Source organism: Cylas formicarius, unplaced genomic scaffold (genome assembly GCF_029955315.1).
Source record: "Cylas formicarius isolate icCylForm1 unplaced genomic scaffold, icCylForm1.1 PGA_scaffold_2__14_contigs__length_35257938, whole genome shotgun sequence".
Taxonomy (NCBI): Eukaryota; Metazoa; Arthropoda; class Insecta; order Coleoptera; family Brentidae; genus Cylas; species Cylas formicarius.
In genome coordinates, this window is record NW_026844319.1 from 15970311 (window position 1) to 15995513 (window position 25203).

At 41.7% G+C, this 25203-nt stretch overlaps 2 protein-coding genes across 2 annotated transcripts; one reads left to right on the forward strand and one right to left on the reverse strand.

Moving 5' to 3' along the window:
- Positions 1–33: 33 nt before the first annotated feature.
- Positions 34–25141, forward strand: LOC132698731 (cyclic GMP-AMP synthase-like receptor). Its single transcript, XM_060664950.1, has 9 exons — positions 34–159; positions 10174–10317; positions 18824–19080; positions 20273–20435; positions 20489–20653; positions 21261–21419; positions 22095–22217; positions 22276–22471; positions 24328–25141. Exons 2-9 carry the CDS (start codon positions 10198–10200, stop codon positions 24714–24716), a joined length of 1572 nt encoding a protein of 523 aa, XP_060520933.1. The 5' UTR covers positions 34–159; positions 10174–10197; the 3' UTR covers positions 24717–25141.
- Positions 176–10163, reverse strand: LOC132698733 (uncharacterized). Its single transcript, XM_060664954.1, has 3 exons — positions 8943–10163; positions 2383–2605; positions 176–582 (listed from the first exon to the last, which is right to left on the reverse strand). Exons 1-3 carry the CDS (start codon positions 9826–9828, stop codon positions 204–206), a joined length of 1488 nt encoding a protein of 495 aa, XP_060520937.1. The 5' UTR covers positions 9829–10163; the 3' UTR covers positions 176–203.
- Positions 25142–25203: the final 62 nt, after the last annotated feature.

Here is a 25203-nt window from a genome sequence, read left to right on the forward strand (position 1 = left end):
TCCCTGGCCGAATTGCCTTAGCAGCAGAGGCCAAATAAAGCGTAATTAAAAAAAAAAAAACCTCTGTTCCCCTTGACGACGTAAGAATTTGGGCGTCGAGAATTTCGGTGAAATCTTGTCGCCGGGTGTCTACGGGATAACTTTCAAAATCAAAACACGGTGCGTGACTATTTATCGTTTATTTATTTAAGTTTTTTATACTGTCACTCGGTATGCGTTACGTTATTGTATGGACTAATTTGTGCGTCGTTGGGAAGTTTCACGTCTTCGAATATCAGTGATTTCCTTCGCAGTCGGTATTCCGTCGGGGTCAGCATTCCCCTGAGGATCGTGTTGTATGACACCGCGATACCCTTGTCCATCATCTTGCGATACATGTCCCAGCACTGTTTCTCTTTGGCCGTCTCGCCGACATCGTCCCTCGCAGTTCCTTTTTGTGAGCCTGTGTTTGCGACCAACGCCTCCCCATCAGTTTCTGATGTTGCGACGACTTCTTCGTGGGTCTTTGTTTCTATATTGATCGAAAAAGCCACGTCCGACTCGGGAAGCAATTTGCCTTTATCCTTTTGGTTCGACGCCGCGCTGCCGATATTAAACGTGCGTGAGAGATGAGAATTTCGATTATATTTAAAAAAGATTTAAACGGCATTTGTTTGCCATTCTTCCGTGCCTCTTTTAAATCGATAACGGTTTGGGTATAATACGCAAAGGTTTATCAGGAAATTCGCGGACAGCGCCCGAACGAATTGATTCCTTGTCCCATTTACCTAGTTTTCGCGAAACTACTTCCGATTATGATGCTCGCATGCGACACGAGTCCATTAAAAATTGCTAGTTTGTAAACTAGTCTGGCGGTTAAGCTTTGATGTAATCCAAATTTAATGCCAGCTTCAAGAAAGTTAAACGCGATTACCATTTGAAGTTTGTAAAATGGCAATCAATGCATTCAACGTAAATTTCATTAATTTCTGATCCTTGAATGAAGTTAGGAAGGTAAATGACAGTGTATTTGCGCATGCGCGTGGCGATATATCCGTATTTTGTGACTGAGCAAACAGATTAAAAAAGATTTAATTGGTAAGGACCCTTCATTTTTCTTCTGCTTCTAGTTACGGTCAATTAGAAAAAAGTGAGTTGTATTCTTTGACGTTCTGAACAAAGTTGGACAAAGAAGAATTTTAGTAGTTTTCTTTAAATTTTAACAATAGCCTATACATTATAAATAAAAACTTTACTTTTTTATTAAATTTGGTATGAGAGAATTTTTGCTTATTATGTGGTCTTCAAAAAATGAAATCATTCCTTATAAAGAGTGAACCAAAATATTTATATAGGGGTTTATTTTATTACAATTCAAAAATATGCAAAATTCTCGAACCTAATTTTGAACCGATATCTTGGCACAAACGACCACATTTTCAAAAAACTGAATTTTCTTAGATATCGTTAGCCAAAGAAAAATGACGTAATATATTGTTCGCACGGTAGAACAATGGGTATTATGGGTTGCAATTTCCTCAAAATTATGCATAGTTCCAGACCATACTGGTTTTTCAATCTGGGGTGTTTTAAATGACAGGGAAATCTCTGGACTAAAAAGCAAAGTATAAGTTGACAAGTAAAATGTTACGGAGTGTAAAAAAATCAATCTAAAACTTCAAAACTTTTTAAAATAATTTGAGTGAGATAACACATCCGATATCAATTTTGTCCATATGTGTAGAAGGCCGCTATGTTCAGAATTATTTTTAGTTAACGTTCTAAAATATATTTTGTACCTTGCTATATACCAATGATTAAAAAATTTTATTCTACTGAATTTTTCAACAAAAAATGCATTATTGTTAAATCTATTGGTGGTTTTTAAAATATTGTGTTTCATCAACATTTGCATACAACATTTGTTTATAGTGTATGTCTGTGAAATAAACTGTAATCATGAACTTACTCATATTTTATTTAATTGTAAGGTATACTAATACTTATACTTATCGGTCCAAAATGTCTTGGTTCGCCCTTCATAAAAAATCAATTTCATGTTTAACAGACCTTACAATAAGCAAAATTAAATTATAATTATCTTCAAAAAAGTAAGATTTTTATTATTAAAATTCTCCTTTGTGTGACTTTCAGCACGGATATTTCGAATGTCATATGATAGAATGATCGAATTCCCATGAAGACATTTGTTCGGAAGCCTACTATTTTACTTAATATTACTTTTTTTTTAATGGGTCATTTTGCTTAAGGAAAGTGAGGGGAAATGTAAATGTTAAAGTCGCCTAAACCGATTATTTACAAATTTTTGGTACCGTAAAAGGGTTTCTTTCTGATATCTGGATAATCTGGCAAACTTAAGCTTTGACGAAATGAAGGCGGTACCTGCGTTCGGCATCGTCTGTACCGCCACCGACCAGACGCCTCTTGGGCACTGTCTCGTCACCGGGCGGGCTCGAGTTTGTGCCCCGTTTTTCGTGGGTCTTGACCGGCGCAGTCGGTACGGATCGGTCGTTCCCCAAGCAGAGCGACGCCATGGAAGCCCTCCGCGCTGGAAAACTCGCCGAGAAGCTCCGAATCGCGTGTATGCTGGACTGCTGGAACGTCACTATGGAAAAAAACGTTTGCTTGTAAATGGCGCTTCGTGGAGCGCCCGTTTCGTGATCTCTGGAGGACTCTATTTATTTTTATTGGCGAACGGGCTTCACATGTGATTTAGGCGCGGGTCGATGCGGCGACGACGACGACGTCCCTTTTCGCGTTTCCGGCACTCGGTCGTCCCGCAAAAATCCCTTTTTGTATCGACGAGTTACCCCTTCGAGAGATGGGCGGAACGAAGTTCAAGGTCTCGGCGAAGGAGGCGGCCAAAACTGCGAATTCGTACGCGAAACCGGGAGCCATTGTCTGCCCCCGAATGCAAAATTAATTTCGGATAATAAATCACGGAAACACCACTCGAGCGAATTGTCTCCCAAGGTCGTTATCGGGGACGGGTGTGACGCGGGGTGCGAAAATTGGCGGCCAGTTACGATGATAAAGTTGTCAAAATTTCAAACTCCTATAGTAGTTCAAAGTTTTCGATCTAGATGGAGTCGACAAAAAAACTGACGGGAGAAATCAAACAGGGCGAGTCGAAAAAAACGTTTTGCTTATAAATCTCGCAGTTTTTTTCATATTTTGGCGAAACTCTACTATAATAGTATAATTGTCCTGTTAAAAACGGTAAACTATCGGTACCTCATTAACACCCATCCCCATAATTTTCTCCCATGGTGTTAAAACTAATCTTGAATTTAAGTTTATTTTACACAGCTTATTTTAATAAATTTACTAAACCTTATCCCTATCCTAATATTTACGTAAGCCTTATTTAAATCTATTTTGTCCCAGAATCTAGTATTACCACATTGGGTTTTTTGTGTTTTATTCAAGATTCCATTCATAAGCTTGCCCTGCATTTCCATTTAAGACAGTTTGCATGTTTCTCTATTTTGTGTGTTGTGGGTTGAGATCGATGAAATTGAATATGTCGAAAGTATATAGGCCCACATCAAAATCTTCTATCTCTTTGGCAGTTAGTCCTATGGGAGGTTAATTTTTTTCAAAGAAACTTCCACAGGCTACCGTAATACTTTTTACAAAACTTCTGGATTCCTCCTGCGTCGGTTTTTGCCGAGTCGAACTCTCTAACGTTTCGCCAATTATCCTGTTGGCTTCTTCGGAGCTTGACTGAAACTGGCTCGCAGTTTACTCTGTACCTGCTTATATATTGTTTGAGGGGGACGGAGCTAAATGAGGGGCATAAACACCGTCTCGGATGACTGATTCCCATATTGGTGACAGACCTGAGTCGCGGTTAAGATTGCTAGGTTGTTTATAGATTTCTATATAGATTTTTCTCGGGTAGAAGAATTGATTACATGCAAGCATTTTAGTTTTATAAAATACAATTTGTGTAAAAAGGCTGTAAACTCCTGACATCTCAAATGGAAATTTGTCTTTGGCAGACCGAAGATGTTGAGAGATTTTTGGACAAGCGGTAAACATCAACTAGGCTCAAAGAACACGAAAGAGCCTCACGACTAAGACAAATAAACTCTTCAGCTGTTGTTGAACACAATCACGGAACCGGACATAAAATTTTATTCGATAAAACTAAAATTTTTGCATTTAATCAATTCTTCTACTAACGAAAAATCTATAAACAACCTAACAATCTTAACCGCGACTCAGGTCTTTGCCTGTCACCAATATGGGAATCAGTCATCCGAGACGTTTATGCCCCCTCAAACAATATATAAGCAGCAGGTACGGAGTAAAATGCGAGCTAGTTTCGATCAAGCTCTGAAGAAGCCAACACAAGCGAGGGCTGCGAAACGTCAGCAAATTAAAACTTCACCGAAATATCGAGTTTGCTCCTCTGACGGAACCCATTGAAGCTAGTGGAAGGAATACAAGCAGAAAATGAAACATTTCTCTAAAACAGTTTTGTGCGATTTAGAGCAAAAATTATAAATAAAAGTGACAGTGTATTTTAGTGTAGGGGGTAGAAAAATATGTTATTTGTTGTTATTTTTAGTAATTAATGCACATTATCTCAACAAACAAAACAAAACTACAAAAGTGTAATTTAACAGGTCAATTATGCCTACCACATTTCAACGAACTATATGAAAAATTGCCAGATTGCGAAATACAAATTTTATTTCTTAAATTAATTTTCCCACTGTATTATATAAAGGCAGTTTGAAACGGAAAAATGTTATCATAAATGTCCCACAAAGAACCTGTCGTTAAGAGTGTTACACGTGATACTGAGTTTGTATAATCTCCCTAAAGGACGGCACTATCAGACTAACAATTTCTGCTGTATCTAAGTTCATTTTTTTTGACTAGTCAATTGGCCGAAATAATTTTAAAAATACAATAAAATTTATATTGTGCGTTACGTCGAGGTCGCGTCGTTGTGAGATCTAAATGGAATCGCTTAGTATCATTTTCGGGTATTCCTTGAAAAGGCTAAGTCCCCCACATAATTATAAACTGGTATCAGTTTAAATTCATTTAATAAATTAAGGTGGTTAATGATTCTTCTTGTTTTCTTTTTTCTTTTGCTTAAAACAGCCGCTACTGTTGGAGTTTGGCGATTCAAAACCAACCGAAGTCCGTGGGGCGCTTTATACGCTCAGAGAAAAAACGTTAAGATATTTAAAAAAAACGGTAACAATTTTATTAAAATTAAATATAATTTTGCTTCATTGGTGCTTTTTAATAAATCCATAAGACACTATATGATTCTATGTCTTCTTGATAATTTCATGATAATTTTTATTACTTATTCTTATTAAAACACAAGAATTAATTCATAGATAATAAAATAAGCATCATAAAATATTATTTTATATGTTCAAAATAACAATTTAAATATCCTTTTGTAATAAGCCAGTAATAATTTGTTTCGAACATAATTCCGTTTAAAACAAATACGCAATACATTTAATATTGGAAAAAAAATCGTTGATGTTTTAAAGTGACCAAACTGATAATTTGCAAATAAATCAATATCAAAATATTTTCAAACGTGCCCAAAATGTTTTATTTTGATTAGTTAAATTGTACAAAAGAATTGATTTATTACAAGGAGTGTCGGTAAATTGGACATCACCATCGCATAATAATTTATTAGAAAATTGCAAGATGTTATTTAAAACATTTTGATTGAATTTGACTAGTCAATTGACTAGTTCCAAAACTAGCTGCATCTAATCTGAAAAGTTCATATAAGCATAGTTCCGGAAATGAAGCATTTCCAAGAAACGGCGTGTAAAATATTCTTACAAAAAAAATATGGTGGTCATTTTAATCATTTTGTTAGGTATTAATTTTTTAGAACTTTTTATTGTGTATCGAGGAGTTCAGAAAATACATGTTGATAATTTTCGGGATTTTTTCTTTGCCGTAAACTTAGGCAAAATACGAAAACAACTCGAGAGTCCAAAAAGATTTTACTTTTAGCGATTTATGCAAAGCAATAACAAAAATTGCGAAAAAGTCGCGTAGTTCTCTTTGACAATACCATTCGTTAAGATAGCTCTCGAGCCAGCACTGAACTTCACAATTTTGATCTAGTTAAGTCAAAATTAGTCCCTTATCATTACAAATGGCGTAGCCTTATTTCAACAAAATCTTGCAAAAAATATTTAACATATTGTAAAAAAGGTTTTTTTAAATGTTAATAATCCAAGCCGCGCGTTCGCGCATGATTTTTGAAACACCTTTCTTCTTTAAAGTATTCCAAATGGTAGGTTTCTTCGGGATTTCCTATACTTAATCTCAATAATTTCTTAGATTTCTTGAATAATTAAATTGTCAAAGATAAAATGATCAACTAATAAAACTAACCAAAACTCTTATGGAGATATAAAAGAATCCCGTAATACTGAGCTGGCCTGAATGTTTTATGTAATCTTCGTAAATCCAGAACCCGCAATTAATTAATAGTTGGGGGAAGAGGGCGACCTTTTCGTGAGGAGGGGAGAAACGCAATAACCTCTTCGATTATTAACCCGTCAAACGTTTTCGACCCGACGGAAGTCATCGCCGCCCCCCGCCGCCGCCTCCCGGAAAACTTCGAGCATTTACTTGGGCCGACACCCTGGGTGCGGCGCCCGGAACGCGAAAACTTAAGTTTTCCGGGACACGTTAATTGCCCGGAGTTTAATTGAAGTAGAGAAGGCGAAGTTTCGGTCACGCCACCGTCAGCAGGTCGAACGTGTAACCTTCGCGAACGCCGAGAAAGTGAGAACGCCGCGCGAGCAGTATCATATAGGGTGACCCTAAAACCGTCAAAAAAATCGTAAAAAATAAAAACTTACAAAGAAAAGAAATCGCTGAAAGTGATAAAAGCCATGTAGAACTTTTAATTATTAATTATACAGGATGGGCCAAATTGATAAGTCACCTTTTCAAAGAAGATAGAACAAAATTATTTATATGAGTCTGGATATATCAAGCAAACAAGCATTTTGTACTACTAGCAATATCTTGAGAGAACACAACCACTTAAATGCATTTTCGCATTTGGGAGAATTTGATTATCCGCTCCGTCACTACGATTTGTCTCTCTAATTAGACTTCACAGCTTCGGTAGTCGCTTCTTGGTGTCGCTCGTTTCCTCCGGCTTGGTTACGTGCAACAGATGGAAACACATTCTCGGTAGAACTTCACATTGACATAGTACTGTTTCCACCCTTTCTGAATTCAGTGTTTTTTCCCTACCCACCAGGCTTAGATGCCTCTTAAGCCGGCAGTAAACCTATCATTATTCATAAGACATTTCTTTTGTAGCTTAGCAGGTGTGCTGTTAATTGAGTCGATGGACCTCTGAGCAACTCCGCCCGTCTTTGACCCGGCATGTCTCTCCCCTTTCCATGTATTTTTTGATGATCAGCTTTCGCGTTCTACTTGGGCGCTTTAATTACATTTGTGGCCTTCATGCTCTGGTACTTATGACAGCGTGACTTGCTATCTTGTTTAATGCTTTATGACAATCAAGAAGTAACTTGGATGTTATTTTGCTGGATTGCATAGCTTTTGTTGTCGGTTGACTATTGGTGCAGATTGCAATTGTGTTATAACGAATCTTTTTGGTCTTGATTTTTCTTGCACATCGTTTTGGGGGCTACAATCTATGGTTGGAACACTGTTGCTAACTTGCTCAGTTGGAATAATCTGTATCTTTTGTTTTCGTCCCGGGCGCATATATTCCAGTTGTTTCCTACTCTTTCAGTTTTTGAGCCGTCTTCTGTGTACCAGATTATTTCTGCCTTTATTCAGCTCAAAACTTCTGTTTTTGCCAAGAAATCTAGAGCTAAATATCAAGTCGTGCTATATTTGTGGAAAGGTAATTTTAAGTTCTCTTCAGTGATATAAGAATGTACAGGGTATGAAAAATGTCATTCTGTACTGGCAAAAATCTGCAGGAGTGAAAATGATGTTTTTTTTTTAATGATCTGTTCATATATATAATTTGCCGTATCTAGAAATGATCTCTCGGGATTTCCCAGAAAATAAAAGCCAATACTTTTTTGACCTGTTAAAGTAAAATATATCTTTAAAATACAGCAGCGTGTTTCATTTCTTCTCGTGATTTTCAACCGTAGTTTTATTAATCTTTTTTGTCTCATCAAATCGTCGGACAATATTCTTTATCGTCTTTGTTTAAGGTTATCCGGAAAACGTTGGTGATATCCACGTCGAACTTGCGATATATTTCCAGGGTTTGAATAAAAAAGTTAAATTATTTCATGTGTAGGATGTTCCGAATAAACCATATTATAAACAAATAGTGATTTTAGAAATTATAGGAATTAAACTATTACCTAACAATTATTAAATAACTAAACGATTATTAAATTCTATTATTGACTAATGAATTCAAGTTATATCAAAAACGGAGAAACCAAATGCGATAAACTATAAATTTTTGAAATCGGGTAAAGAAGAGAAGAAGTATTTATTCACTACCAATATAACAAAGGGAATTTTCGTCATGAACAGCACAACAATAACAATAAACAAAGTCGCAGAATACAAACTTTTTTAATTTTATCTATTGTGCATATGATTTTCGTATTCAAACGCGTTATGAAAATCATTGCCAGGAAAGATTTTAAGTATTTTTTTGAATTTCCTTTAGTCCACGTCTCCAATTTCAGCGGAATGAGGTCATTTTTCATAGTAATAATTGTTAAACTTTTTTATATAGTAGTTTTTTTTTTGATGGAGTATGAATAAATATCAAATCTTGTCCGAAAGCTACATACAACTTTTATGTAAAAATCTTTTGCCTATTCCTCTTAATAGTCAAATTATAAACAAAAACGCTGTACACTATCGTTTTGGTTAGTTTAGTTTTAGATACCCTGCAAAAAACGATTGTTTACCCGATTTGACTGCCTTCCTCAGACTGGCGCACTTAACCGCGGCCTTCTTCTCTTCCGGCGCCCTTTTTGACGCCGGTCTCGCCTCCTCTTCCTCGTCGGGCCGCTCCTCCGCGTCGCTTCCCATCGGGCTGATCAACTCGACCATCGTTTCGACGTCGGCCGGCGCCGCGTTCTTCCATTCCACGTTCGGCAATCTCCCGCCTTCATCCGACCTCTTCGTCACCTTCAATCTCCTCTTAGTGGCCGGGAATTTCGGCCTCGCTGACGGCGCCGACGACGACCTGACTAGCGGCGCTCTCGGCTCATCGACGATGGTCGCGTGGAACGCCGAGCCGGCTCGTTTCTTGAACTTCTCCCGCCTCGAGGACGCGGTCGCCGGCCTCACGAAAACGTCTATTTCCTGGGGGGCGACAGGCACGACGACCACTGACACACCCCGTTTGCCGCCCTTGCGGATTTGAAACGCGTTCTTGTCGACGACCGGCGTCGTTAACGGTTGCATCAGCTTGGGCGGTTCGCAAGACCTCTCTACGTTGGGCGCCAAAAAGATCTTCAGGTTCGGTTTCTCGTCCTTGGGCGTTTCCGTCACCGCCGGTTCTTGCTTGGAACACAGTATGGAGTCCTTCTCGAGCGACGCGTGCCTCGTCAGGCGGCAGCCGGGCTGCCTTCTCACCTCCCTGCACTTTTTGACGACGACCGCGTCGTCGACGTCGTCGTCCTTCGCGCCCCAGGCTAGCCGGACGGCTCCCGGCGCGTCCAAGGATACCTTTATCGCGTGGCGCGGATCCGTCGCCTTCTTGGGCGACTTTTTCCTGCCTAGGGGCGACGCGTCGCCGCCTTCCAGCGACAGCTGCCGGAAATGGGCCAACCTCCTCACGGTCGACATGAGTGGGCAATTTTCGAGCGCCCGGTATATAAAAAGCGTGAAAACGAGTCGCGCTCGGTTTGTTTACGGTGGCGGTTGGCAACGCCGCCCCCGGCGTGGTTCGCCCCTCGCGAACAAAACTTTGACTGAGTCGCTACGTCGTTATACGTTCCGCCGGTCGACGTTCATTTTATTATCGATCACGATACTTTCGCTTCCGAATGTTTTGATTTTTTGCACGCGTTCTCGTACGGGGGGGGGGGGAGACGCCCCAGCGATTACGCCCGCTCGCCGCCGCCGCGGCGGAACATCGCGGTTGACACGCGACGCCAATATTTATTAAATCGTTTTTCCGAAAACGTTTAGGTGTAGGAGTTTTGGCCGGTCGCCATGAATTGGCCCGACAAGAAACGCTACACGCTGATGGAGAACGTCCTCAATGGCATCAACTCGAAGCACATTTCGCTGCCCGAGAGCGAAACCAAACGGAACACGAAAATCCTCGAGAAGGTGAGTGAGTGCGGTCGCGCAGATATATGGTTTGTTCATGCAGCCAATTTTTTATTTTATTTTACAATTTAAAAATTGACTTTTTCTTCTATCACATATGCACAAATTATTGGAGGGCATCTAGCTGGTTTAATAATTACCAAGTCTTTGAGCTGGAATAAAATACAATATTTGTGTGCAAGTTTGTTAAATCTTACTAAATATCAAATAATACACACATAGCCATATGCATACATACGAGGTGTGTTCAAAAAGTATTTATTTTTTTATCAAAATTAATGTTGTCCCCTTCAAGAAAAAATCTCCCCCAGACATTATACACTTGTGCCAACGTTTCTTCCAATCCTCGAAGCCCGTCCGGTAAGAACTTTCTAGCGAATTCTTTATCTCCTCAATCGATCCAAACCTTTCATGAGTTTGAGTTTTGGGAACAGGAAAAACAAGAAAACAGTAAGCAAAACCTCAACATTTGATCGAACTTGACGTGTTTTTTTCGGTCCTGGCGATTCTGGGTTCTTCCATTGGGACGACTGGGCTTTGGTTTCGACGTCAGAACCATATACCCATGATTCGTCACCAGTTATGACCTTTTCGAGCATATCAGGATCATCATTGACGTCGTTTAACAGCTCTTGAACGTTGCTCCTTCGACGGTCCGTTTGAACAACATTAAGCAGTTTCGGAACAAATTGTGCTGGTACACGTTTCATGTCCAAACATTCAGAAAAAAATGCATGACACGAGGCAATGCAGATGCCTACATTTTCAGCCACATCTCTAATGGTGATTTGACGATATTTCAACACCATTTGGTTCAGTTCTTCAACACTTTCATTAGCTATTGACGTGCTGGGGCATACAAAGCCAGGTTCGTCATCGGCGTCTTGTCGGCCATCTCGGAACAGCTTGTACCACTTATAAACATTTTTTTGCTTAGATTAGATTCCCCATATCCAGTTGTCAACAGTTCAAGTGTGAATAGACATACAAAGTCGAGTGAATTAGCAAGCTAGTAGCATTTTTTCTACTGATTACGATGGTGAAAACAGAACAACAATTGAATGTACTTCTGTCGCCCATGCTTCGAGAGCTTCCCACCTCACACACGGGGCGATCCCCAAGCGGGGCTCTGGTCCCATATGCCTATGCGAGGGGTCCTCCCTGGCTAAAGTGTCCGCTGCTTCATTGCTCCGGATCCCGGTGTGACCCGAGACCCAGACCAACGTGGCATTCCTCTCCTGGGCCACTCTCCTCAGTACCCCTTTGCAGTCCTTTATCAACAAGAAGCGCGTGCGCACTGACTTCAGCGCCATAAGTGCAGCCCTACTATCCAAGCAGAAGAATACCCTCCTGTTTCCGTGATTGAGCCAAAACACCTCTCTGACCGCTACCAGAGGGACCGACAAACTCGATCCCGTTGTTCCGCAGTACGCTCCAGCTCCGGCCAAATATCCCATTCTGGACCCGTCCGTGTACCAGACAAGTCCATCCCAGGAGCCAACTCTGCTCTCTCTCCACTCTTCCCTTGATGAGAAGAGAAAGGTCCATTTGTCAAAGAAGGTCATCTCGGGGATCATGGCGTCACTCGGCATGCCCAACCTATTTTGATCCCCGGGCCAGCCCTCTAAAATGTCGTACGGGCCCCGATTGAAGCTTCCCTCCCTCCAGAGCCCGCAGCTCGCCAGCCTGACAGCAGTCCTGGCTGCCTCCATCCGCACCCAATCCGCCAGAGAGGGCAAACCCACCAGAGCCTCTTGGGCCCTCGTGGGTGCCGTCCTCATGGCGCCCGTTATGCAGAGGCAAGCCAATCTCTGCAATTTGTCAAGAACTAGCCTTGCTCCTGCTCTTTTGGTCCCCGGCCACCATGCCACCGCCTCATGCGTGAGCATAGGTACCACCATGGTACCGTAGATCCACTGCATGATCTTTGGCCCCAGGCCCCAAATGCCACCTACCGCTCTCCGGCACGCCGACAGAGCTCCAAATGCCGACCTGGTCCTTGGTCTTATATGTTCCTGGAACGTCAACTTGGAGTCCAACCATACCCCCAAGTACTTGACGCTTCCGCTTGCAAAAAGAAGCACTCCATCTATCGAAATGTTGAGGTTACGCTCCAACTTCCTTTTCGTGGTGAAGATGACCATCTCCACTTTGCCAGGATTGACAGCCAACTTCCTGTCTCGGCACCATTGTGAGTATCTTGCCAATGCTCTGTTCAGGAGCCTCTGCATCCTTCTCACGTCCGTCCCCTGTGTCATTATCACTAGGTCGTCTGCATGTGCCTGAGCATAGACTCCGTGTTCTTCCCTCAGAATATGCAATATCTCGTTCACCACTAAACACCACAGGAAGGGGGACATTTTACAATGACCGTCCCCACTCCAGTACGCTTCACCGCCCTGCAGATCGAATACAGGGCCGTGTTGTTGAAGGCCTCTTCGATGTCAGCGAACACGCACACCGACAACCGTCCCGAGCTCATACCCTACTCCAACCTGGAAGTCAGTCTGTCCAGAGTCTTCATAATGAAGCTGGTGAGGCAAACGGGCCGATATGACTTCGGGTCCGTGTAGTAGCTCTTCCCTACCTTGGGGATGAACACTACCCTGTCGTGTCTCCACAGCTCCGGCACGTATCCCCTCGCAATGGAGGCTCTGAACAGATCCATCAGCGGACTGGTCAGGAGACCTCCGTCCCTTTGGTTCACAGCCGGAAATACTCCATTCCCGCCCACTGACTTGAAGGGGCCAAAGCTGTCAATAGCCCACCTCAGCCCATTATGGGTAACCACCCTCCTTGCCGTGGCGTAGTCGCGTATAAGACGACCCCCAGCTTCAACATTCCCCCCTGTGTCCGGATCGGCGGACCCTGGGAAGTGCGTGGTCAGCAACTGTTGTGGTGTGTCCGCTGGTTCCGCTGTGTAGCCAACGCCGGTCCTGCGGACCACTCCCGGTCTTCCCGCAGGGTCGCAAGGTCACTTTTGAGTACACTAAGGAGCCTAACCGCGTCCGGGGTATTCATTACTCCGTCGCAGTAGCCCCTCCAGGCCTTCCTCTGTGATGCCCGTAGTTCTTTTTTGCACTGTCTGCGGACGTCCCTATAGAAATCCCAGTCCGTACCTAGGCCGCTGCTCTTCGCTGTATTGAACAGCCTCCGCACCCTCCTCCTGAGACGCTCCAAGGAAGAGCTCCACCAAAGAGTCCTCCCCGCCCTATGTTCTTCTGTGTCAGGGCAGCTCTTCTCGAAAGTCCGTATCATAGCGGAGCTGACGCGGTCGGCGGCCTCGTCAATGAATGTCCGGTGTTTTCTTGGAAATCCCCTAGGCGCCAAGGGAGCTCCTCCCTATAGAGTTCCCAGTTTGTTGCCCGGGGGTTCCTAAATCTAACGGGTTCCCGAACACCCATTTCCAACCCAAAGGTGATGTATCTATGGTCCGACATAGAGTCCTCCCCACAGACACACCACCCAGTTATTTCTGGGAGCAGAGCCCTGGTACAGAGTGTCAAATCTATAGCCGAGCTCCGACCCGTCGTGAAAAACGTGGGTTCTACCCCTCTGTTGGCTACCTGCAGCCCTGCCATGAAGTCCACGAGGTCTCCCCCCCTTCGATTAGTCGCCGAGCTGCTCACAGAACGTGGTGAACATTGCTATCGCAGCCAATCAAAAGAGAAAGATTCGCCTCCTCACAGTAGGAGACCAAGTCACTGATCTCCTCCGGAGGACAGCTGCAGTCGCTTGGAAAGTACGCGGATGCGACTACTACCTATCTCCCGCCGTTCCGAGTGGGGGATCTGACCAGAATTGGAACCAGGTCTCTGAACGCCTTGTCCCTTAGGAAAAAGGCCTCCGCCCCCATGGTTAGTATGCAGGCCCTGGGACCGCCCCTGAGGACTCGAGACACTATGCAGCATCGACCCTCACAAAGATAAACCCCTAACCCTTGATTTTACAAACCAGAGCTCTTGAATCAGTGCAATGGATGTACCGCCCTCCGAAATTTTCCTGCATGAATGAACCGTTGCAGCCCTGCTGTCCTCCAGGCACGGCAATCTAGGCTATTCTGAGCTGCCAGGCAGCGCGGACTAGTGCCTCGTTCAAGACACCTGCCCACAGGTTCGGAATTCAAATCGCCGCCCTTCTGGATCGACCTCCACCAGGTTTGCGAGCCCCCAGGGCTTGACGTTTATCAGCTCTTGCGAACCCACTCCCTGGTTTCTTCATCCATCATCTTGATCAGGATGTGGCTCCTCCACAGCCTAACCGAGCGTATCCGGGGAGTGGTGTTTTGCCTCCCCTGCATGATATACATGCTTACGCCGAGATTAAGAGACCCTATGAACCGCAGTAGGTCCTCGGAAGACAGGTCAGTTTCCTGGCCTCTGAGACCCACCAGTTCAGGCCCCCCGACACGGCCCGCCTTTCCCGGGCCCAGCTTTCGCCGGGCCGCGTGTCAACCGCCGACCCCCGGCAGGTGCCCCGACCTGGGTGATCTCTCCCGTCTTCCTTTTCCGCTTCCCGCCTGCCGTTTCCGGTGAGCCCTTCCGTTAATGGCGTGCCGGATTCCTGGGCGCCAGAAGAGAGCCCGTCCGCGGTTCCGGAACCGTCACCGCGAGTCTCTTCTTCTTCGCCCTCCTTTTTTCCGCCCCACTCCTGTGTCTGGGGCGGTGTGTCGACGCGTTGGTGTTCCCGGTTTGTACCGACCCTCTACCCCGCTCGCGACCTGGGGATCCTCCTCAGATCGCCTTTGTAGGGGACCTTCCTCAAAACGCCCCTGCTTGCTGGAGCCCTTCTAGGGCCCATTCTCCTTCTCCTTCTTAACTTTTTTAGGGTCCATATAGGTCCCACGAGAAGCTAAGGAAAAAAACAGTCTACCTCTGCAGAGGTAAGGCTTTCTTCCCCGAGGTGCGCCCGGTGCCTCGGGGTTGGGATCGGTAGAGACTGATTTTTTATCCGGCCATGCATCCCCTAGGCCCGAACCCCACCGTAGGATTTAGGATTTTGATTGAGGTTTACTCCTCTTGGTCCGAGTGCTGAAGCTCAGACCCCCCGCGTCGCGTGCCCACCCGTAGAGACGACACCCGACGCATGGTATATCAACCAACTAAAAGCCAGTTGGCACCGTAATACCCTGTGCAAGCCCTTAGCCACGACATGATAGCTGGGCAGGGTGAGCTGGTCCACGACTGGTTATTTGTTAGTCCTATTGGATTTTTACCTCTTCATGCCTCCTTATTCCCAGCCACCCAGGCCCGTGAGAGCCTGGGCTCCCCTATCCGCCACCCGGGGACGCGCCTCATGGATTGCTCAACCACAGAGGCTTCGTGCATTTAAAAATCTGCCTATTACTGCCTTTAATCTAAAAATTTTTGGTCCTAGGTAGTTAATAGATCTGAGATGAAACGTGCTGTTATTAGGAGTTATGTTTTCTTTGCCCTAATGTCCTATATACCACGATAAGCAATTTTTTGACAAAAACTCACTCAGTACATAAAATTTATGTATAAACCCCTTAATTACAAATTTTGAACATGCTTATTTTAAATCTGTCAAATAGTCGCAAAAATAAAAAGTCAAAAGACGAAAATTCTCACGGGAGCTGGATTTTGGCATAGACCTTGGGTAGAAATAAACCGTCAAATGTCCCATTGATAATGCGCGAAAAAAGTTATTCGACGTGAAAAGTCAAAATGTTCAGTTTTTTGCATTTTGCTCGAAACGGTGTTTTATCAAAAGACCAAGGGGTCCTTGTACTTGTATTTGTATGTTTCATGAGAAAATACTCTATTTACTTCATGTTGATTATTGATTGATATATGGTATTGATTTAAACTATTGCTTTTATAGCTGTTGATATTTTAATTTTATCTGAATCTTTAAGTTTCACCTTCAATCAAAAGTGTGTTGCAATTAAAATACGCTTTTAAGGAAAATGTTAATCTGTACAAACTGCGGATACAAGGAACTGTCTAAGCGACTTCTTTTCTTTCATGTATTTCTTACATGTGAAACACAAAAATAGGAATTTTGTCTTACGCCGAACTATGTATACTTATATACTTATATTTTGTACATTAACTTGTTGTTCTTTCCGGAATATTGAATAGAAATGGCATCTGGGAGAGAATCCTGTTGAGAAATTCCGCCTATAAGCTGAAAACTTTTGAATTGAAGAACTGTCAACCGCAATGTTGGTTGTTATTGGTCTAACGCGAGATTTAAAATGGATCTTATTGGTGAAAAACGATTTTCTAGTGACTGACGCATACGCATATAGAATGTCCCTCCTCAACACTTTTTGATGTCGAATTTAAAAGTGTTTAAGCATGCACTATCCAGTATCTAACTGTTGGTGTTCAGCCTAAGTACAGTACCGCTGAACTAGACCCAAGAAGTCTTCTAATATTATGTTTTCTTGATTCGTACAGTGTGATGCGTTTGCATTATGAGCAGTAAAATATATTTTTTGTACAGTCAAGCCAAAAATTAATACTTTTAGCACTGCGTTGACCATCCCAATAGTTTTACTTTTCTCACCAGTACCAAAAATACATCGACATTTTATTGATTACATATGGCGCCTGACAATGAGAAGTTCAAAAACATAATTTCACAAAGTCCAGTCGCTTATTGTCTCTGGACATTTATTAGGGGACTCGGAATATTTAGCATTTGGTCTTGGCTACGGCGATCGGGATCCTGCGCTCAGCAAGCATTTGTTCGGCCTTCTCCAAATCGGAGATGGTGTGCGACGGCATCATCTTCACGGGCGACGGGAACGGGTCCGCCAGCTTCGACGCCTTGAGCGGCAACATTACATTTTTATACGTGGTGGATGCCTCGAACGTCCTGTATCCGTTTCCTGGAAGTGTAGGCGGTGCGCCGTCGCCGGCTTGCTGGGCCGCGTCCCCTGCACCACTTCCATTATGGTCATTTTGGTCGCTCAGTTGCTTTGGGAACACGTACTTTTGGTTGTCGGCCATTTTGTCCCTGCAGACGTTGTACCTGACTCCGGCTTGGACCGACGTCGGTTCCGTCGCCTCGATTTCCTCAGTTACTTCTTCGGGGACGAATCGACTCTGCTGGTCGAGCTTGTGGGTCAATGGTCTCGAATGGTTCATCAGAAATTTCCAACTCAATTTTGGTTTGATGCTGCGCGACATGGTGCAATTTTTTTGGAATTTGGTAAATTCACTGACGTGCGTATGACGTGAGGCGAGCTATTGTTTTTTGTTTGGTATCCACGGAAACCTGGTCCGACGTTATTTTGATTTCATTTTTTGAACCCAATGTTTTTACCTTGCGTTATCACTTATTATAACGTGCAAGTTGTAATTAGTAGAGTCCCGGGTGGGCCATTTATTATGGGATGACATATCTGAGAATATGTAAAAAATATCAAAATAGTATATTATGCAACAAGTGCAGTGAAAAGCATTTGACTCACGCATTCATTTGGCACGAGCGGAGCGAGTATTTAATAAACGAGTGACTTACTTTTTCTACGACCGTTAGTTTTTGGGTACATTTTCGCAAACCAACACGAATTCATTTACTGACATGACCGTCAGAATTGATAAACGTCAAAATTCAAGGCGTTGGAAATATCTCCGATAATATCTGATTGCTCCCAAATCTGTGCTGTAAATTCCCGGAAATCTCCGAAGTAGCACGGAACCGTGGGCAACGAAACTGATGTGGTAAAGTAACGCTTCCCGCACACTAGATCGGTGTGGAATGAGGTATTTTATAGACGAGAGTAGAAAAAAAAAATAACATAATAGATAAAAGTAAAACATGTTTATTTTAACTAGAACTTTGAAAGATATACTTCATGACTGTGTCATCAAACTTGGACCTGATTAAGAATGTGGCGCAATAGCAGATACTAACTTAAATAATACATTATGCGCCAACTGCGGTAAACGGCATTTGACTCACGAGTTTATTTGACACGAGCGGAGCGCAGCAGAGCGTAACGAAGCGTGTGTTTAATAAACGAGTGACTTATAAAGTTTACCGAACGTGTTGCATACTATACTTTTTGTACGACCGTTAGTTTTTGGGATTCATTTTCTCAAAACAACACGAATACATTCACTGACATGACCGTCAGAATTGATAAACGTCAAAATTCAAGGCGTTGGAAATATCTCCGAAAACATCCGATTGCTCCCAAATCTGTGCGGTAAAATCCCGGAAATCTCCGAAGTAGCACGGAACCGTGGGAAACGAAACTGATGTGGTAAAGTGACGCTTCCCGTGCGGTAGCTGGGAGTGTAATTAGATTTTTTACAGACGGGAGTAGAAAAAACATCATTACGAGGTATTTATAATCTGGGTCTTTATTATCTGTTTCTGTGAGAAGAGCTTTCAAAAGTAGCTTATACTCGTCTTGCAAAATTTTAGAAGTCAACAAAATTTTAGAAGTTATTTTATTTTTCTTGAAACTGGAATTAATAATTATAAATCAGGCAAACGTGCCCAATAAGGTTTTTTCTTTTTCAAGTTGACGTCGACCATTCTCGACCATATGAAGCAAAAGGACGTGTTGTTCGGTGCGATGTTCGAGAAAAACTTCTACGGCGGCAGCTACTACGACAACCTCAAGGTCGGCAACCCGAACGAATTCGACTTGGACTTTGTGATGAACGTGCCGCTCGTGGTGGAGCCGAAGCTGAGTTGCAGCGTGCACCCGGGCTTCGTGAAGGTGCAGATAAGCGCGTTCAAAAAGCTCGAGACTAGGGCGGAGAAACCAAAATACGAGTAAGGACTGCCGATTAACCCTTGCTTAAAGGACTTAGATTTTTTACATTAACCCAAGTATGCCTGAGTTATATATTTTTTAGAGGAGATTCCGCATCCAAAAAAAAAAGAAAAAAAAGGCACCGAGTTAGTTCGTCTTGTTTATCCGCTATAAATGATCCTGGTATCAAATTTTGCAACTTATGTCAATAACTGACAAAGAAATATTGTCCTCATCGTCACATCGATGATAAAATTTCAGTTGCAGCCAAAGTTGAGTGCCTTATGGTAGATTGTTGTTTATAGACAGAGAGACTTCATCTACGAAATTGTTAACTGTAACGCTTATGGTTATATCCATTGTGGTGTTATCGCCATTACCACCCTCTTCAACTTTAACAAGTCTTTGTTTTTTTCTACATTGGCAACATTCTTCTACACGAACCAAGTACCTACGTCTTGTTAATATCCAGTATACAGAGACTTATCTTTGTAAAATTAAATTATTAAATTAATTAAATTAAATTATTCGAATAATACGCAGCGCGGTTTATGGATACTTTGGCTTCTAGAATATTTAATTTGACATTAAATTTCTTAATTATTTTTTTCATATACGCTTAATTGGGTACATCTCAAATTAGGATATTCAACCATTTTCCGGCATCCGCTAAGGAAAATTTAACGATAACAATTTTTCACGCACACAACACCCAAGGCTCTCACAACCTCCGTCAAGTCGAGTTGGTAGGTCTAATGCCTTACCAATCGAGCCATCCTCGGCCCCTTCGCAGCTATTACTTTTAATTTTCTTAGTTTGAAGGCATGTTATCGGTCTCTACAATAAACCCAAGTAAAACTACATTTTTGTATTTAATAATACTGCAAAATTGCAATAATAATACTACAAAATATAAAAATATTGTTCTTTTTCCACAATCTGCGACGAGCTCTTACAACCCGTCGTGTCCAACTCTTTCTTCCTTTCTTGTTCTTTGGTTATTGTTCAGTAGTGTTCAGTTTTGTAGTATAAATATTAATTAAATTAAATAATTGTATTTAAAGAGCAGAGCTCTGAAATAGGGTTATTTTCGCGACGTTGTCAGACGGTGCTTATTATCGTCGTTACTGACCCGGAAGTGTGAGCGTGTGTGGCTCAGCATTTTAGACTTAAATAAATTGGCTTTGCGTGCTATCATATTTTTCGGCGTAGAAAGTTGCCGACCCTGCTAGACCAAGGCAACTACCTGTGCATAAACAAGGTGCTGGTTTGGATCGAGCGCGTGCTAATATTGGCGCTTAAGGAGTTGCCGCAGGACGAGACCGGTCACTATGTCGAAGTCGTCGTCGGCGAAGACGAAACCATCAAAGTTTACGTGAGGTTTTTCCGGGGAATAATAGGAACAAAATTGCGACGTCGCCGTTCCAGGCCAAGATGTCCAAGGGACCGCCCGCCTTCACAATGAAGATGTTCGGCAAGGACCGAAACGGCGACATCCAACTGGACATCGATCTCGTGCCATGCTTTCAGTTTACCGACGACAAATGGCCGGACCCCTCGCAGGGCTACCGGAAAAACCCCAGTCAGACTAAGGTGGGCCTGGTGGGATGTCGGATTTTTTTATCCTTAACTTCCGTTATAACGTATTACAAATTTTTTAATTTAAAATCTGACGACTTGATCTTAACCCCATTCGAGAAATTCTATCATCTTTGAAGTCATATGCAGAGTGGGCCAAATTAGATATTTTTAAACGGAAACTTCCCTTTTTAAGGGGAGATAGACGAAAACTAATGTGGTTGTCTGGGACCCCATTTTCATAAACATCAAAATGGCAAACACCACACTGGGATATCTATTACTCTGCCGGAGTTATAGGGTGTTTTTTTTCTTGTACATTTGTAAATCATTACACATTACAATTAAGCATGTTTCATTTAAGATTGAGCAAATAACGAAACGAAGATAAAAGTACACGATGTATAGTGATTCATGTTGGGCGGTTTTCAAAAAAATGTAAGAGTTATTTAGGATAGGGAATTTCAGCTTTTGATTGAGCTGGCACGCCGCATATTTCTATTATAACTGAACACCTCCCACTCGTACACATGAAAACGTTTCTTTTTTTTTGTTCTCTCAATTTTTGAATTGTATTCTCCACTCACTCTGTGTATCATTCGGCTATGTTTTTTCTTTTCAGAAAAAATTTTTGATAGTGCCGAAAAAGCCCAAAGTCGAAGGCAGGGAAAATGACGCCAAGCTGGAACGGTACTGGCGGCTGTCGTTCCAGGAGCAGGAACGCGAGCTCATATCCGGATCGCACCTCAAAGTGCTGAAACCTACAATAAGGCTGCTGAAAGTGAGTTCGAAGCTCGACCGATTGACGTTTTGCCTTTTTTTTTCTAATATGATTATTTTCGAAATTTGAGAACATCTCTAAAGCCCCAAAAGTGTGAAATATAAATTTCTAGTTAAAATTATGTACGTTTTAAGGCTACATTTACATTCAAGTCCGAATGTGTTTAAAGTGCTTTCAAATTGACGTTTTCTGCATTTTCAGTTTCTGAGACTAATTTTTACAGCTGTGTTCTATTTGATTTTTGATTTTATAAACTTTTAATCATGGCCTACGAAGCTTGTCGTTTTCTACTGATTTTGCTTCGACAAAAGTTAGGTTTGTTGAGGAACAAACCCAGGCGATACTCAAAATTTCCAACTTCATTCTCTAATGCTTTTGCTCATAGACACACCCTAAAATCCAAAATTTCAAATCGATGGTCATCTCTCAAAAAGTAACATAATACAGATCTGTTCTGTGGCATGTTTAAAAAAAGACGACACGAGCGGACGAGAGAAAGGAAAAAAATATGGACGTGTTGAAAGTAAATATAATTCCGCTTAATGTAGTTATATGCCCAAATGAAAAGTATGTAATGTATTATTCACATTGCCTAGCATTTATGCAACTTTTAATGCAGATACAATTCAGTAACTCAATTTTGTATATTGAAACTCTAAACGACTACCTTTTTAGAAACTCAGAGACCGGCAGTTGCACAAAATCGCAAGCTATTACATCAAAACGTTGTTCCTGTGGGCGCTCGAAACGGAGCCGCCGGTTTTGTGGGCGCAGCCCTTGAGCTATGTTTTCATGATGGTGAGAATCTTTCGCGTTCCGCCGTCAGCGAACCGTACCACGAAAAGTGCGTTTTTAGATGTTGAAAATCTACGCGGCCAAGATGAAGGACGGCGTGATCCCGTATTACTGGAATCGGAAACACAATTTAATTGACAGCTTGAAAGAGCCCACCAGAAATGACATAGCGAACGCTTTAAGAAATATCATCGACGAAGTAGAGTGGCAGTTGGGAGAGCCGCACCTGAATCCCTTCATCATCGGGAAATATTTGCGTGAGAACGATTATTCGGTGGTTTCCTTTCCGTATATAGGCAACTTGATCTAAATACGCAGGCGCGTTTAGGAAGTGATAGCGGTAGTCTGGGCCAAATAAACTTTTAGTTATAGCCGTCGAAGCTTGTCAGGTTCTAGTAATTTTATTTCTACAAAGGTTAGGTTTGTTACATGAAAAAGTTAGTAGGTCCAAACTATACAACAGGTAATTGAATGAATGAATCTCATGATCGGGGGAGAAACGGCAAAAATACTCGTTTTAACGGTTGCCGCCTGGTATTCTGAAAAAATTCCGCCCAAAAATTTTATATAAAATGCTTGTCGATAAGTCCAGCAATAAAATTTGCAATTGTGCTGGTTTGCCAAATCGTGCCGCTTTGCGTTTAATAAACTCAAATATGAAAAAAAACTGTTTAAGTAGACTTATTATTTTGTCTATTAACACAACGAAGCCTTTCCGCTTGATTTTTAATATGAACATTGATGACAACATTTGCGCACCAATCGTTTAAGTTATCCAAACATGAAAAAAAACTGATAAATAGATATTAATATTTAGTCCACAAACATTGCAGTGGATTCCCGGTTCATTATCAGCAAGGAAATTGCTAATGATAATTGTAACCCCAAATAATAATTGTTTTCCTTTTTAGTATTAACACAATTTGACCACCATTATTTTAATATGTCCAAAAAAGGTTAAGCGGTCTTATTTCTGTTCTACAAACACAAATTACAAAAAAATATATACAACACATTAATGCAACTATTTTGTCTTTAAGCACCCAAAAGGTTCTTGCCTCTACCCTTACTTTTAACAAAATCACTAACCCACTCGCGAATGCTCTGTTTTCAACCAAGGCTACATGAAAAACCAGTCACATTTAACAATCATTTTTTATGATTTTCTCTACACTGGTTAAGAAAACCTTCAGTCCATTCTAATTTATTCTATTATTATTATTATTATTATTTATTCCATTATTATTCTAGTTTATTACATTAAAATCTCTATCAAAATAGCAGTGTTGCTGATAATCCCAAATCGATTTTATTTGTTGTGCTCTCACAAACCAATTCTCTCACACAACTTTCATATGCAAAAAATAATCAGAATATTCATCTAAACATGTATTCTTGATCGGGATTCCTTTCCTTATTGATGATTCGCCCTTAATGACATAGATGGCGCGGCAAGTATCCCTCCAACATCAATTAAACTGTACTTTTTCACTGGTAATGCTCTTTTAATTGTATTCGTTAGACAGATTTAAACTAACCTACATTATTCCGAGTGCTATGTAATTAGGTCAAGTGTGAGTCACTGTCGTGGTCAATGCAAAAAAAATAACATGATATGGAATGAGTTGTAAAATGCCAAGCTATGGAACCACGCAATTTTTAGATAAAACATAGACCAACACATATAAACGGTATTATTGGTTAATTTGTACTAGATGAATTAATAGCCTAAATAAGTTTTGCATCGTATTTTTTTTTAATTGACAAGAGATATTTGCCGCAAACATGCCAAATGCGATTATTTGGCAACGTTGGCTTATTTGATAGGCATCGTAATTGTCAGTATGATAGTGAGGTACCCTGTTGCGGTCATAGTCATCGTGTTGAGCTGGATAAAGTTACGAAAACAAGTATTTTTTTATCCAGTTATCAGGGTGGAGTCCAGATTCCAGATATGTCAGTAAAATAACACCCTTTATGTGTTAAAATCACAGATTAGAAAGCCTCTAGTTGGTGCTTCGGGGATGAGTTTAGAACCTATTTTTTCTTTTATACCTGAAAAAAATAACTTCGAAGATACTGATATAAAATTGAACCCGTCTTACAATTATAGTCTCAGCGGTGGACTACGAGCAATTACCGTCAAGCGTGATTGTGAGTAAAAAGCTCGCGAAGTCGAAAGTGAACGCGTCATCGGACTCCCCCGACTCGTCCCGAACAAAAATCAAGCTAACTGCGGAAGAAGCAGAGCAAGTGAAACTATGTTCGGAGCAGTACGACAAAGCAAGAAACGAGCTGAGAGAATTAAGCGCGCAGCCTGCTGAAGACGGTTTCCAAATTGCTTTGTTGCAACGTCTGGCCAAGATGGACGAAAAAATGGAGGACATGAAAGGCGAAATCGAAGACTTGCGTAACGAGAATATCAAACTCGCGGACCGGTGCGATGCGTTGACAGATAAAACGATACTCCTCGAGTCGATGCTCAACAACCTTGGCAGTTAGGACCAGAAATGCAATTAAAAATTTCTCTAACTCTGCTCTGTTTTGTATGTGATATTAGCCTTCTTATACTATTATGTTTTAAACAGTAGATTTTTATTATCCCCATGCGGTTGTATCGTAATGTATTTGTATTGTATTTGATAATAAAGGCCGTAAATACGGTAAAATTGTTACATTTCACATGCAATATTTTTTATCCAGTATGAAATTATCTTGATAGCCACATATTGTAGACGCTATGCTGCACTCACATGCAAAGACTGATTTTCCATTCTCCGCATTTTAAGTAAATATCTTTTTGTACTCGCTACGCTAAAATACCCACCATGTGGTGGTCGCGACCCACTTCGGACATTTCCGGTACTTTAGTCACAAGTTTGGGAGCGACCGTATACTTCTAGTAAATTTTAGGTACGTAAACTTATTCAGTCTCTCGTTTAATAGGCATTCGCTCCGATCGTGACTAAAATGGCATTTACCAAACTTG

Excerpts from the sequence above, each read along its gene's own strand:
- LOC132698733 (XM_060664954.1), bottom strand. The coding sequence starts at position 9,828 with ATGTCGACCGTGAGGAGGTTGGCCCATTTCCGGCAGCTGTCGCTGGAA. Across the intron at positions 2,606-8,942 it reads GAGGAAGGCAGTCAAATCGG|TGACGTTCCAGCAGTCCAGC; the intron begins GTAAACAATCGT and ends TTTTTTCCATAG. Across the intron at positions 583-2,382 it reads ACAGACGATGCCGAACGCAG|CGCGGCGTCGAACCAAAAGG; the intron begins GTACCGCCTTCA and ends TAATATCGGCAG.
- LOC132698731 (XM_060664950.1), top strand. The coding sequence starts at position 10,198 with ATGAATTGGCCCGACAAGAAACGCTACACGCTGATGGAGAACGTCCTC. Across the intron at positions 21,420-22,094 it reads CTACAATAAGGCTGCTGAAA|AAACTCAGAGACCGGCAGTT; the intron begins GTGAGTTCGAAG and ends CTACCTTTTTAG. Across the intron at positions 22,218-22,275 it reads TGAGCTATGTTTTCATGATG|ATGTTGAAAATCTACGCGGC; the intron begins GTGAGAATCTTT and ends GTGCGTTTTTAG.